The sequence below is a fragment of the Artibeus jamaicensis genome, unplaced genomic scaffold (assembly GCF_021234435.1).
Source record: "Artibeus jamaicensis isolate MK-2021 breed Jamaican fruit bat unplaced genomic scaffold, CSHL_Jam_final scaffold_537, whole genome shotgun sequence".
Lineage (NCBI taxonomy): Eukaryota > Metazoa > Chordata > Mammalia > Chiroptera > Phyllostomidae > Artibeus > Artibeus jamaicensis.
The window spans coordinates 22,986,858-23,000,926 of NW_026522047.1; the positions used below are offsets into that span (position 1 = coordinate 22,986,858).

A 14,069-nucleotide genomic window follows, 5' to 3' on the forward strand; every position below is an offset into this window, starting at 1 on the left:
AAAGTTACTGTCGACTTTAAGGAGAACAGTTTCAAGAGAGTGATAACTAAGTGGAAACCAAATTAAAGTGGGTTTCCATGTAAATGATAATCAGAGAACTAGAGTTAATATTTAATTTCAGGAACAAAGGAAATAGAGCAATAGGTTAAAGGTAAGGTAAAATGGCAAACAGATGTTTGGTGTCTTTTCTCACAATTAAACTGTACCTCTAATTTCATGATTGTACGAATATTGGCTGTTGTTTATTAAATTAAAAGAAGTTACCTATTCTTTGCTAATGAACTCTAAACCTTCAAAATAAATGAGAAATAAATGACCCTTCACATTCAGAATCACTTTCATTTTGAGGACCTGATTCTGTCCCTAATAGTGTGATATTCTAGAAAATACAATTCTTCCTACAAATCAAATTCTGAGGAGGTATATGTGTGAGTTTCTATGCAGTGGGCATAGAGATAATATGGAACTTCATTGTCTAAAATAAATGAAACATTTTTTTTAATTCAGAAGAAGTTCTTGTGCAAGTATCCAAAGATTTGGAGATGTATCATTTATTTGTAGCAAGGATTTTTATTTGCACATAAGGAAAAGCAAGAATACTGAGACTTCACGTGTGACTTCTTTGCGAGTTCTTATGCTCACTTTTCTGCTCCCCAGGCTCTGGCCCCTGGCCCCAGCCCCTTCCTTCCTTCTTTGTTTTCCTGCCTGCCCCCCTCCCTCACCCATCAGTCCATTCCTCCCTCCCTCTCCTTCCGTCCCTTACAAGGAGAATGAATGCAGTGACACTGGGGTAGACACTATGCAGTTGAGTGCAATGTACTGAGATCCCAACGTGCTTGGGATATTTGAATACATTTTTAAGAATAGTACTCACTAGAATAAAACATGAATTAAAAATTGGGAGCAGGAGCTGAGGCCACCAAGATCAGAGATGCAACTTTGATCAAAATATAATATTAACCAATGTAATATGTTGAATTTATTAATAGTATGGATCATATTTAGTGAGGTGCTTTCAAACAAAAGTTTTACTTTAATAACAGCTAATCGTAACATATAGTCTATGTTACGATTGGTGGAAAAATAAAGTAAAATGAATGCTATGAAAATTATTTACCAGTGAGTAAATGCCATCTGTTTTTGGAATACTTATAAATATTTTTTAAAATTTGAATGCATTTTTCCAGGTATTTTTTAAAGAAATTGGTTAGACTCTGGAGAAAATACTTAAGTGTGCTTTGTGGACTTCATTATGAATAGATTCTATTTCTATTCTGATGGAGTGCTTGTCCCGCCTTCCTGGATGTGCTTGCCAGCAGGAGAGATAAAATGACTTTGGAAATTCTTCTGCAAGAGCCACCCATTGTTAAATTTAGTGCTTTGCAACTTAAAACATTGGTTTTTAAGTCATTCCAATGAAATATGAGATAACTTTTCCCTGAATCCTTACTAGACAACATTTTTTCCATTGTTTTAGAGAGAGAGGAGGGGGAGAGAGAGAAACATTGGGGATCACATACATACCCAGTGGGCGGATTGAACCCACAACCTAGGTATGTGCCCTGACCAGGAATTAAGCCCACAACCTTTTGGTTACAGAACAACAATCAAGCCAACCGAGCCACACGGGCCAGGGGGACTTTCATACTTTACAATATCCCTGTGACTTTGAATAGTGTGGGAAGAGAAGTACTGCAAACCACACCCTCAAGGGTGGCAGAGAAGAGCCTTTATCTGAATCCCTCTTTCTGATGTATTGAATGCCCCTTGGTGTATCCTTATAGAAATTTTAAAACTCACAGAGCTACTTTAAAGATTTTTAAAAATCACATAACTTTATTTTTTTTAAGCACTAATATGTCTTGGTTACATTTAGCTACAGTACAAAAAAAATAATAAAATAGCACCTGGGAATTTTTAGGCTGTAGAGAATCTTGACTCCTTTATCTTCCTTAATTTTTCTCCACTCCACTAAACAAAACAGAGCGCTTTCGTTTCCAGTCTGTCAGCTTACTGGGCCGCCAGGGGCCTGATTTTCATGCGGGCAGCCCTGAGGGAATAATCTGCCCCTCTGAAGGGCAGCCAGACCACCCCGTTCTCAATCTCATAAGGACTGTTGTTCCTGGGGTCATAGAATCCCCCAGGGTAATAGATGCCATTGAGATTGGCCGCCTGGCAGTTGTTGTACCACCAGCCTCCTCCGTAGACTTCTGCACAGTTCTCTTCCCACTGGTCTGAGTCCCTGTCAAAGGTGCTGAACTGCATGCCAGCGTGAGAAGTGTACTCTGTGCCTTCCTCCAGAGAACCCTCAATCAGAGCATCGCCCGCTGTGCCCTCATAGGAGGAGACCTGCAGAGCGTAGCCTTCTGCCTCAGAGCCTACCCTCACGTGATACTCTGCATGTACCTCGTGCCCAGACCAGTCCTCTAATTCAACCCGAAGGACGGAGCCTCTCAGGGTTAGCAAGTGGAGGTATTCATTGCCTAGCCAGAATTCTCCTTCTCCCTTGTCATTCAGGCTGCCGAAACCTCTCTTGTAGTCTTGCCACGTCCGGTTAAAATTCACTGATCCATCCATTCTTTGCTGGATCAAAAGCCATCCTCCCAAACCGGTCTCTTGATCGCAATAAACTGAAAAAATCTTACTGGATCCTGGTAGCTTGATATTGAAAAGGCCACTTTGGGCACCTGAAGGATGTGTTTGGAGGACATCATCACAGTCTAAAAAAAAAATTAAGCTGGTTGGAAGAAGTTACTCTCATTTCACTTTACAAAGATAGGAATGGCCCAGACTAAAATGAAGGCAAGATACTGGCTTCCTTTTCCTACCTACCCTTCCCTTCCCTTTTTTCCTTCCCTCTTTTCTTCCTTCCTTTTGTCCTTCCTTGTTTCCTTCCCTCTATGGAGGAAAAGTACACTTACACTGGAATGAATCATAAGCAAATGAGTGGCATTTATGCCTACAAATTGGAAAGGAGATTTCCTCAATGGATTTGGAATTTTACTTGCATGTACTGATTAATAGCAAGTAACCAGAAAATATAACTAAGCATCATTTAGCACTAATATAACTTGTTTTTAACTTGATCTCAATTTCAAGTGAGAGCCACTCTAAATATATGACTCCAACAATGCACATTTTGAATAGTAAAAAAAAAATGGTTAAACAAACTCAAAATCGAGTTTCAGTGGGATTCATTCATTTAACATGTATTTATTGAGTGGTGACCCTCTGCACTATTAGGTATGTGGGAATACAGAGATGAACATGATAGACAAAGTCCCTGCCCCTGTGGAACTTACAGTCCAGCATGAAAAACAAACAGATAGAAGGTGTAATTTTAATAAAGCATGAGAAAAGGCTGTGAAAGAAGTGCAAAGTGCCATGGGAGCACATTGCAAAAATAATTAACTTAGTCTAGAGGGTCAGGGAAGGCTTCCCCAAAGGAGAAGTGCGGATACCTCTGGCTGTGCGAGTTTTACTACGGCCTCTCATGGTGGTACGAGTTCCTCTGACGTCAAAAGAAGTTTCTTTGACGTGGTGAGAACTGGTTTCCCCTAAGTCAGATGTTGAGCCCATTGAGTGGGTCTTTGTCTCCAATTCTTTGAACGCAGGTAACGAGAGCAATTTTCCAGTTGATTCAGTGTCAAAGAAATCAGCATGCTCAGGGAACCTCCTACGGAAGTCATCTAGGCCACCCGTGCCAGAAAGACTATATGAGCTTAAATCCATTCCGTCCCCACAGTCAGAACCATCTTCAGAGTTTACCACTTCTTTGATCACTTCTTTGCGTCCATCAGCACCTGTAACAGTCTTAGTGATGGTTTTAGAGCATGAAAAACGATGCCCGGTGGTCAGGCCACCAGTATTGACCTTGTCATTACTAATCAGAAGCTCTTTTCCTCCTTCAGAAGTGACCAGTTTACCTGTGTGGTAGTGCTCTTTCCTTGACCCTGTACTTATACTTCCCGAATCCTCTTCAAATGTGCCCCAGTCTGCATTTGCAGGCCTGGTGTACCCATGCCCTGAGCTATCTGGCCCAAGACTTTCATGGTCCCAAGTGCCAGTACCACTAGGTACAGAGCTCCCAGGTTTCCTATTTCCTGTACTACCAGATTCAGGATTCCTGGGGCTTTCAGGGGCTAGTCCTGGTCTGTAAGGTGCAGAGTCTCCTCGGAGAGTGCCGTCTGTTCCAGACCTCTGTAACACCATTTTCATCTGCTGCATTTCCGTTAGTGCCCTCCACTCTGGAGGGGCTGTCTGAAGCTGACTCTTGAAATCTCTGGGAAACAATTCTAAAGCTGGGCTCATTTTTAACAGTGGTAAGTTCTGCCTATATTTAGAGGGAAGTAAGTCCTTGGCCATGATCTGTTCAAGTTGTTTCTGCTGCTCTTCGTAGTCCTGTAGATCTATCCCACGTGTTACAGACCTACTGCAAGACCCTTGGCAAGATCGGATCTTAATGTCAATGTCCACCTAAACAGAGGAGGAGAGAGAGGAAGAAAGGTAGATATAAGTAAATATAAGATATCTATTGAGTTTTTAGTACTTAATTTATTTCTTGGAAACTGTTTTCATTTCTTTGACTTGGAGATCTACCAAACCAAAATTTTGTTTTTCATTTATGTAGTATCCTCAGTGGATGAGATGCTGGGTATTGTAAGGCTGGCCAGGAGAAGCAATAGGAACAATTTGGATTCGTCTTAGAACAGATGTGGAGCAAATTGCTATATCTTCTGAAAAACAACACTAATGAATTGATCATCAGTGAGGCTGAGGGCTCAGAGGCTTGGCAGTAGCAGGAGCTTGAATAAGGCAAGCAGGGACTGAATATTTGATTTTGAAATTTAGTCTTTATGTGCCCTGGGAAATTTTATTTAGTATCACTGAGCTTTTTTCTTCATCTGTGTGGTGGGGGAATAATACCTGCTTTGTAGGTAATAAGGGCTATATAACACTTTGCTCTACATGTAGTAGGCACTCCAGTGAATGACTACTGTCTTCCCTTTCCCTGCTATTCAAAAATAAGGAAATGCAGTGATAGAGCCACATCCTCACCTCCAGTCGTTTCATATCTATCAGCTGAGCCTTGACATTTTTCTGCAGAAGTTGGATGTGCTGTACTTGTTCTGTGACTTTGCGCTTCAGAACCTCAAGCCTGCTTCTCAGGTCTTCTGACACTTGGCTGAATGTATTTTCATTGTCTGAAATAGAAAATATGAAAATTGAAGTAGCTGCTGAGTAATCTGCTTGTGACAACCAATGGAGAAAAAGGAAATAAATCTACTTAGAAATATTCCCTGTTTTATTTTCATAATAGTTGGGTCTCTGGATATTTAATTTGTGAGTTGCGAGTCTATTAGGCGTTTGGTTTTTGGACACTGTTAAGCCCTGTTGTCATCATGGATGCCAATTAAGGTGTCCGGCTAGCAATTAGTAATCCAAATAATTGCAGAAGAAAAAAATCTCTTTGAAATTTTAACGGTGTAATCAAGAGATAAAAAATTGGTTTTAGCCCTGGCTGGTGTAGCTCAGTGGATTGAGCGCAGGCTGCAAACCAAAGGGTCACGGTTCAATTCCCAGTCAGGGCATATGCCTGGGTTGCAGGCCCAGTCCCCAGTGGGGGCCAGGTGAGAGGCAACCACATATTGATGTTTCTCTCCCTCTCTTTCTCATTCCCTTCCCCTCTCTCTACAAATTAAAAATAAATAAATAAATAATTTAAAAAATAATTGGCTTTATCACATTCCAATTATTCTATTATATCCTTACTCAGGGGATTTAAACATGGTCCTGGATTTTTTGTTTTCATAATTTCCTGTTTTTCTTTGTGTGTGTGTTTATTGATTTATTTTCAGAGCAGTTTTAAGTTTCCAAGGAAACTGAGAAGGTACAGAGATTTCCTATATACCCACTGCCCCTATACATGCATAGTCTCTCTCGTTATCATTATTCATTAGAATGGTACTCTTTTTACACCAAGGATGAACCTACATTGATACATCATAATCACCCAGAGTTCACAGTTTACCTTACAGTACACTCTTTCTGTTGTACATTCTATGGGTTCGTACTAGTATAAGGATGAATGTGTAAGTTCTTGAAGATTCTATTGATATATCATCTTACCCACAGGTTCCTTCCTCAGCCATGTCCAGTCTACTAATGAGCCTGTCAGAGGCATTCTTCGCTTCTGTTTTATTATTTTTAATCTGTAGCATTTAATTTTAGTTCTTTCTTAGGATTTCCATTTCTCTGCTTACATTGCCCATGTTCTTGCATGGGCGTGTTATCTACTTCATTCATTACAATCCTTAGCATATTAGTCATTGGTTGCTTTAAATTCCCAGTCTGACGATTTCAGCCTCCCTGCTGTGTCTGGCTCTGATGCTCGCTCTGCCTCTTCAGTGCGTGCGCTTTGCCTTTTGGTGTGCCTTGTAATGTGTTTTTCTTGATAACCAGACAGGGTCTAGTGGGAAATGTGTTCCTGGATTTTCTTACCGTGGTTTTCTTCTTACCCATGGATTTGAATTATTCCTAACCTTTTATTTGGGTCAACAGGATCACTCACTTGCCAATTACTGCCGCACCATTGACTTCAAATTACTTAAGTGTCTACTGAAGATGCAAAGAGTCAAGCAAGGCTTCGGGAACTGGGGACTCACTAAACTTGCTGCCCATGCTCAGAACAAACCTGATGTTTCCTGGTCCTAATTAGCCCTGGCCCTCATCCCGTGAGAAAGCCATAACGTGGCTATATATTTAAAAATATTTTTAAAACTGCATAATCAGCTTAGTTGAGTCTCTGGGTTGCACTCAACTCCATGATGTGACTGCTTTGTGTCTTTAGGGAAGTACCTTGACCTCTCAGTTCCCTCCTCTGTAAGAGAGAAACAAATCATATCTACTCAAAAGGGTGGGCCTATCTTATTTTCAGTACATACCCTTGGAAAGAAGACACTGAAATTCTAGTCTTCAATCCAGAATTCTGACTTCCATTGTGATCTTTAACAATTCTAACCTGACCTTTTTTACTTTATACAATAACAAAATTGCAAACCCTTCCTTAAGAATTCACTTCCATTTTAATGTAAGCTTAGAAACACAGTACGTGTTTTTACATAAAGTACTTTGGAATATAGCCTCAGTTGCTATAAAGAGATACCACATTTAGGATTTTTGATGTTGTTTTGTTGTGTGCTATAAAGTCAAAACACTATGTATGTAATACTTACTGTTAGCATTGGCAAAATCCCCTCTCACTAGGTCAATTAGAGTCTTGGTCACTGAGTTAGAGTCCTTGTTGTTCTTCTGATAATCAAATAGTGAGTTTTTGAGCTTATTTATTCTGTTTGTGAAATCTTGATTAACTTCATCAATCAACCCTTTCATTCTGCAGCCAGAAGGGCATTTTTGGTTCTGAAAGTGAAGAGGAAAAGATTACACACATTAAGGATCTGTCTCTTGGGTTCAGTACAGTTTTGAAGGTTTCTATGAAGCCCCTATCACTCCCAATCCCTTTAGATCATCTACTGATTCAAAAGTTGTTTGAGAGATCAGAGAAATTCTGTACTGAGGACCCTCTCAATGCCAAACCAGACCTCATGAAATCTTCGGGTCATCATATTCAGATTCTGAGCATCTATCTGAACATGCAATTACAATCCAATCTCTTAATCCCACGAATGACCAGAGTATGGGAGGTAATTTAAATTATGTTCTCAGGACTAGGTTCCTTTTCATTTAACATGTAAGGAGCCATTAGATTATGTCTTATTGAGCAAGTTTTCTGTAACCTATTGGGGTTGGACATTTCTCACACCACAAGGAAGGGTTCCCCGCCCCCATGCCCATGGCTCACCCAGTCATCGTCGGAGCAGAAGGGCCAGTCTGTCTCTCTGCAGGAAGATTGCTGTCTTTCCGTAAGTCTGGGGCCACGCACACCTCCTCCTTCAGTTAAAAATTCACCTGGACCCGTCTCTGTGGTCTTTAAGTATTCATTCACACATGCGAGAGAAAGGAACAGTGAGCAGAAGAGGCAAAGAAACTGGAATACCTGTCAGACGCGGAGAACGAGGAGGGGTTTCCCCAGAGGTTCAGTGCACCAGCTTTGGGGACTCTACAAGCTTCAGGTTTCTTATTTTTATTTTATTTGACTTTATTTTAGTTTATTATTTTATTATATTTTTCCATTACCATTTTTTTCCTACCTACTCTTCCATTTTCACCTCCACCCTCCCCCCCCACAATCACCACCGCCCTCAACACCCCCCAGCTGTTTTTTATCTTTCAAATGAAAACCCTAAAACCCATTTTTGGAAGCTGTAAGAATTAAAGGAGATAAGGTGTAGGGATTTCTTAACTGTTTGACACTAAATCATATAGTAAAGGGTAGGCCTTTTAAAAGCTCCATTATAGAAGGAAAATTATTTGAATGAACAAAATTAGTTAAATTTTATTTTTTCATTTTCATTAATGTCTGGAAATAGATCACAGACAAATTTTAAAGTTCTTTCTCCTATATTTTTTGTTTTAGTAGAAAAAATGTCTATACCATCTTGGCTTAATGTCTGTCACTTCTTTAAGTTTCTGCTATGACCTTGAGGGTCTATAATTTGAGCAAATATTACCAGGGACACAAATGTGGCCAGTTCAGACTCAGAAATGCTATTTAGGTTGCTCACTCATCTAATACATTCTTCGTGTTTGAAATGAGGAAAAATAGAATGAAAGCATAGATAATGATTCATGACTGACAACTTTTTTTGGACACCTTATAATTAGAAGTTCAGATTTAAAAAACTATTGTGATCTATGAAGTAAAAGAAGACATAAAAAATATTCTAATAAGACTTCATATGCTAACAAATCAATGCAGGGTTTAGGTTTAAGCTATTTGTACTGTGTACCACCAACTTACAAGGATTTTGCTACGACTATTTTACTGTATTGTTTCTGTTGTCATGTATCCCCCAAGCCCTCCTCCACCTCCATCCCTCCACACCCACCACACTGTTCTCCATGACTATCTCAGACAGCTTATCCTTATAATTAGTTAACATTTGTCATCTCATTTAAAAAATACCTAAACAATAATAATATAAATACTAATTGAAGCAATCAAGAACAATTTATTTAAAGTAACAAATGTAATTTTTTTGTCTAAGAAATAAGATGATACAAGACACAAGAATAAATGATGCAAGAATAAAAGCAGACAAAAATTAAATATGCCAATAACAGGGAGAAATAACTGAAAGTTATGCATTATACAAAATATCATCTTAGCAAATTATGCTAGTTTTATTTCCCATAAAAATATTTACTTCTTGTTTTACTTTAAGGGAGGAAATTAAGTTAGAGACCCTCTTTAGTTTTTTTTTTTCTGCTCTGGTATAAAAGCTTATAAGTGGTGAAGAAAAAGAAGCAAATTGGAGTAATTCACAACCTTGATGTAACTGAGTTTGTAAACATATTTATCATGTTTTTTATAAGATCAAAGTGTTTCAAAAGCCATGTTGAATAGTTTCTCTTCTATAGGTTCCTGGAGTCAAACTTTAGAAGTTATTGCAATATTTAGTAATTATCTTAAAAGAATATAGTTGCTTCCAGAAAACATATTGCCTAATTACCTAATCACATCTGACTTTGCTATGTAATGTATTTACAAAGACAACTAATTTGCTTTGCATTTGTCTTAAAAGAAACACATAAACAGTCTTTCAGGAAAACTATATTAAACCACTGTTCTGCTTATTCTGAACAGATAGCAAGAAAATAATAATTAGATTTAAGTAACTATGTGAATGTTTTTTTCTATTAACTTGCAGTAACTATCTCAAGGCTTTAGAGCAACAAAGACATCTTCCCTTAAAAAAAAACAAAACAACCCACCATGTTGTAAGCCCGAGTTGCATATGTTAGAGCTTCCCCTGTGCATTTCTACACTTCGTTCCCCCAAGTCTCCGTCTTAGGGTCATATTACCCAGCACTGCTGAGGTGCTCAGCCCGCCTGGGAACTGGCCTGCATGGCCAGAGCTTGGAGAGCTAACAGGGTGAGGACATAGGGAAAGCCGACTCAGACCTGCAAGCTCTTTGTGAAATAAACACCAGAAAGTGAGCGAGAAGAGAAAACAAAGGAAACCATACCCAAACTGTGCCTGCCAGGCTCAGGACCAGGCAAAAGATCCTCGCAGAAGACATCGTTCCTGAGGGTGGGGTGGCTCCCGAGGAGCAGCGAGAAAGGAGGACTGCCCCCACTCCTAGTGCCCATCTCATTTAAACCTGCCGGAGGTTTGATTAATCATTATCTTTGTCCTGTTTAGACGGTCAACAGGCACTCCACATTCCTTGCTTCTTCTCCAAGGTTGGTGTCCCGGAAGTTCTTGCTCAATTGCTCTACACTTGTTTGCTTCCAATAACCTGTTGCAAAGGTAGCAACAGAGAGGGGCAGATCCCACATTCCAGGAACAAGGTGATTCTCGAATCCAAAGGGGAACCATGGGAGGACATACCCAGACCTGAGTACCTGAGGGGGTATGGAGAGGTGCTGAGGCAAGCCAGCTGCATGTAACCTATTATGAAGCAGAGTTTTGACAAAATGGTGTTTCACTTTATATAGGAATTGTGGCTGGATGATCTGACGTTTAAAGAATGACTGAAGGCCTTCTAAAAGCTTACCTTGAACAGGTAATTTTTTCTCTACCCAAAAGACAGCAGCCCCCGACTCCAGACATCCTGGGTTTAAAATCCTAGCTACAACATTTCCCACTTCCATGGTTCTGGATACATTACTTTGTCTCTTTATGTCTCAGATTCCTCATTTTTAAAATGGGAATAAGGATAATCTGCCACACATGTTTTATGAAGAATAAACAAATTAATCCTTGTAAAGCCCTCAGAGCAGCGATGGCCACACACCAAGTCCAGTGCTCAGTATCGTAAACAATTGTTGGAGAACATCAGGTGCCATGGAACACACCGTTTCTCTCTGTTTCTGCACCTCTGGACATGCTAATTCCCTTTCCCTGCTCTTCACCTCCATCTCAAAGAGTCCTCGGCTGAGAGTTGCCAGATTTATCAAATAAAAATCCAGGATGCCCATTAAATTCGAATTTCAGACAAGAAACAAATAGCCTTTAGTATGAGTAGGTCTCCTGCATCATCCTTGCTGTCCCCTGGCTCTCTCCAGTATCAGCACTCCTGACCCTGACACCTCTTTCAGGGCTCTGCACAGGCGGCCCCTCTTCAGAGAGACCCTCCTTGGCCACACACGCCATCCAAGAGCAGCCACCTTCAGGTGCTGTTCCCTTAGTCTGGTTGTGTGTTCCTTCAAAGCACTTTATCCCTGCTAGACGAGAGGTCTTCGGGACCTTATTTGGTTATTTCATGTCTCTTCCGCATTTGGCTTCATGAAGCCAGAGCATACCATCTAGTCCAAGGCCAGGCAAGCAAGTACTGATAAGTATGACAACACTTATTTTGCAGGGTTGTTGTGAGGGATGACATGTGGGATATACACATTATGAGTTCTGGGAGTGGGATCTCCTATTGTTCCTAAAACGTCCCAATGCCTCCAAATGGAGAGCTCCCATGTTCGCGCTCCAGTGCCAGGATCCCTAACTGGGCACTTTGGTGGGGCGCTGTCTTGGCCTGGCACTGCCCTGAGCCCCCAGACTGGTCTCTCCACTCCCTGAACGAGCCACGTCATCCACTATGGAAAAGTACGTTTTGTTTGGACAGAAAGCCATGCAGATGAATAGGCAACAAATAGTACCCGGAGTATCATTTTTTAAAAGCATGTGCCAATAAGGATATCTTTACAAATGGAAAAACAAAAAAATTATCTGAGCAATTTCCAGTTTCTTAAATCGCAATCTCTACGTTTTTTTCCAAGAGGACTATATTCTATTTTCCTTCGTTCTAATCGTGAAAAGAATGTTTCACTTATTAATCCTTTTGAAATTAATGTCATGTTCCACATATTATGAATATTTACATGCAGAGATTCTCATGTTTGTTATGCCACATCTTCCAGAAGATGGCAAGACTGGAATAGTTTTCATTTGTACGGTGAAAAATGAGTGTAAAAAAGTATAGAAATGCTAGAGCTGTAAATGTTTCAATTTTAAACTGTACCTGCCTATGAAAACTTATACATGAAGACTAGAATACGTAGCCAGTCATATAAGTATTTGCTGTTGTGCAAATGTAACTTAAAAACACAGACAAAACAAAAAATAAACAAAAACCCTTGTCTTTCTTTTGAATGTAGTATTTGTCCTTTCCTAGGAAAGTTGAGAATTGTTCTTTTCTTTACCAATGGATTTTAAATGTATTGAATTCCAGTTTACTTCCTTATCCATTCATTTAAATGTCATGACCATTTACTCTATGTTTACTATTTGTCAGTTTCCAACTCTATGTTCTTGAGTGAGAAAGGGAAATAACGTACAGTCTTGTGCATTTGAGTTGCTTACAGCTGTGAGCAAATCAAGTACATATGAAGGTAAGAAGTTAAACCATAGAAAATTAACATTTTTGTACATCAAAATGATGAATATCTGCAAATTATATGGTTTATCCTAATACAAAGCAATGGGAAAACTTCTGCGTGGCTAATTCAAAATACTGTTAGAACACAGAGCAGGTAGTGATATATCACTTCCACATTCTTGTCTGTTACATTTTGTGTGAAACATTCCTTAAAATATCAGATATAGTTCTGCCCAAAAAATGCAAGATCCTCCTGAAAAACACTCATTATGTCTTCCAGCATAAAAAACTATATGAATATGCACATTTATTATTGTCCTGATAACATGAAGGTAATAGTACTTTGAGGGAAATATGTTGGTAAAATGGTATTAAATGCATGACAGGAAAGTACTAAAATTAATCTCTAAATTTTGAAATGCATGACTTATAAAAATTTAGGAGATTCTGGCACCTAAAATACTCTTTCAGCGCCTTTGCGTTGGGTTTTTACAACAGCCGCCGGCCTCTGAAGGATTAACTGGAGAATGCTGGCAAGGCCATTGAGCTTTGTCTCATTTTCTCTGCCTGTGTCCTGCACTTCAAGGGAGTTGTAAACGTTTGTTATTAACCAAGTCGCTTCCTGTGAATGAGTTTGTGTGGTGATCTGTGCAAGAGCAACTGTGGAATTTTATTTTTAGACTCCATCACTACCCTGATTCTGGATGGTTGTCCTGGAAGTTGTAGCTGTGGAGAGAAGATGACAATTTCCTAAAATACACGGAAATGATTCTGAACTGTACTTATGGAAGTGAGGAGGGAAAAAGTTTTTTTGATTAGGTTTGATTCTGTTACACTGCATTTCTCTGTAAATCTTTATCTGGGAAAGAAATCCACTTTATTTTTTATAACTGAACTGTGCCCAGATTAGTGGTCGTTTAATTAAATCAGTTTTTAGTATTTTTGAGATTAAATTCTGTAATTTTTCTAATAATATAATGATCATTCTTGTTTGCTGTTTTTGTGTGCAATTTTTATGGTCTTTTACTTATGCAAATTAGATCAAGTTTCCACTGAGTAATTGTGAGTTCGTGCATGGGTGTGTACGTGTGAAAGACAGAGAGAGAACTGGGCGAGAGTGAGGTCTTGAGTTTTCCCCACTGCCTTATTTCTTTTTATTTTTGACTGTATTATCAATTAAATAATTCAGTTTTCAAGATAAATCAATTTTACTTATAATGTGCTTTACTAAATTTAATTTGATTTATCAAATATTTTTCATTGAACATTTATTAAAGTATAAATGCTATTTTTGAGAAGTAAAACCATTATATAGATGAATAACCAATTGACATATGAATTTCTACACTATGGAGTCATTCTAACATCATACACCTTAAATTCATTAGATTTGACCACTTCTCTTCTGAGTTCACTGTGGTTCTTCTATTATAGTTTAGCAAAAAAAAATCATCAGGTGGTATTGATTTAACAGTGATGTACTGAGACCTGGAGAAATCACATGTGTAAGGTAGTTAGACTTTCCACAGCAAGGAATTTTATGAAAAGCAGAGGGTAATATAATCACCAAGATC

The 14,069-nt window shown here is 39.1% G+C and overlaps 1 protein-coding gene across 1 annotated transcript; it reads right to left on the bottom strand.

The window, feature by feature from the left end:
• Window positions 1-1,814: 1,814 nt before the first annotated feature.
• On the bottom strand, window positions 1,815-10,264 carry FGA (fibrinogen alpha chain). The gene is made up of 6 exons (XM_037168080.2): window positions 10,150-10,264; window positions 7,862-7,987; window positions 7,236-7,419; window positions 5,059-5,204; window positions 3,462-4,476; window positions 1,815-2,720 (listed from the first exon to the last, which is right to left on the bottom strand). Exons 1-6 carry the CDS (start codon window positions 10,201-10,203, stop codon window positions 2,011-2,013), a joined length of 2,235 nt encoding a protein of 744 aa, XP_037023975.2. The 5' UTR covers window positions 10,204-10,264; the 3' UTR covers window positions 1,815-2,010.
• Window positions 10,265-14,069: the final 3,805 nt, after the last annotated feature.

Bases quoted from the DNA above. Each gene is read 5' to 3' on its own strand.
- FGA (XM_037168080.2), bottom strand. From the start codon at position 10,203: ATGTCTTCTGCGAGGATCTTTTGCCTGGTCCTGAGCCTGGCAGGCACA. The intron at 5,205-7,235 runs GTAAGTATTACA...TTTCTATTTCAG, and splicing joins GGATTTTGCCAATGCTAACA to ACAATGAAAATACATTCAGC. The intron at 4,477-5,058 runs GTGAGGATGTGG...TCCTCTGTTTAG, and splicing joins TAGATATGAAACGACTGGAG to GTGGACATTGACATTAAGAT.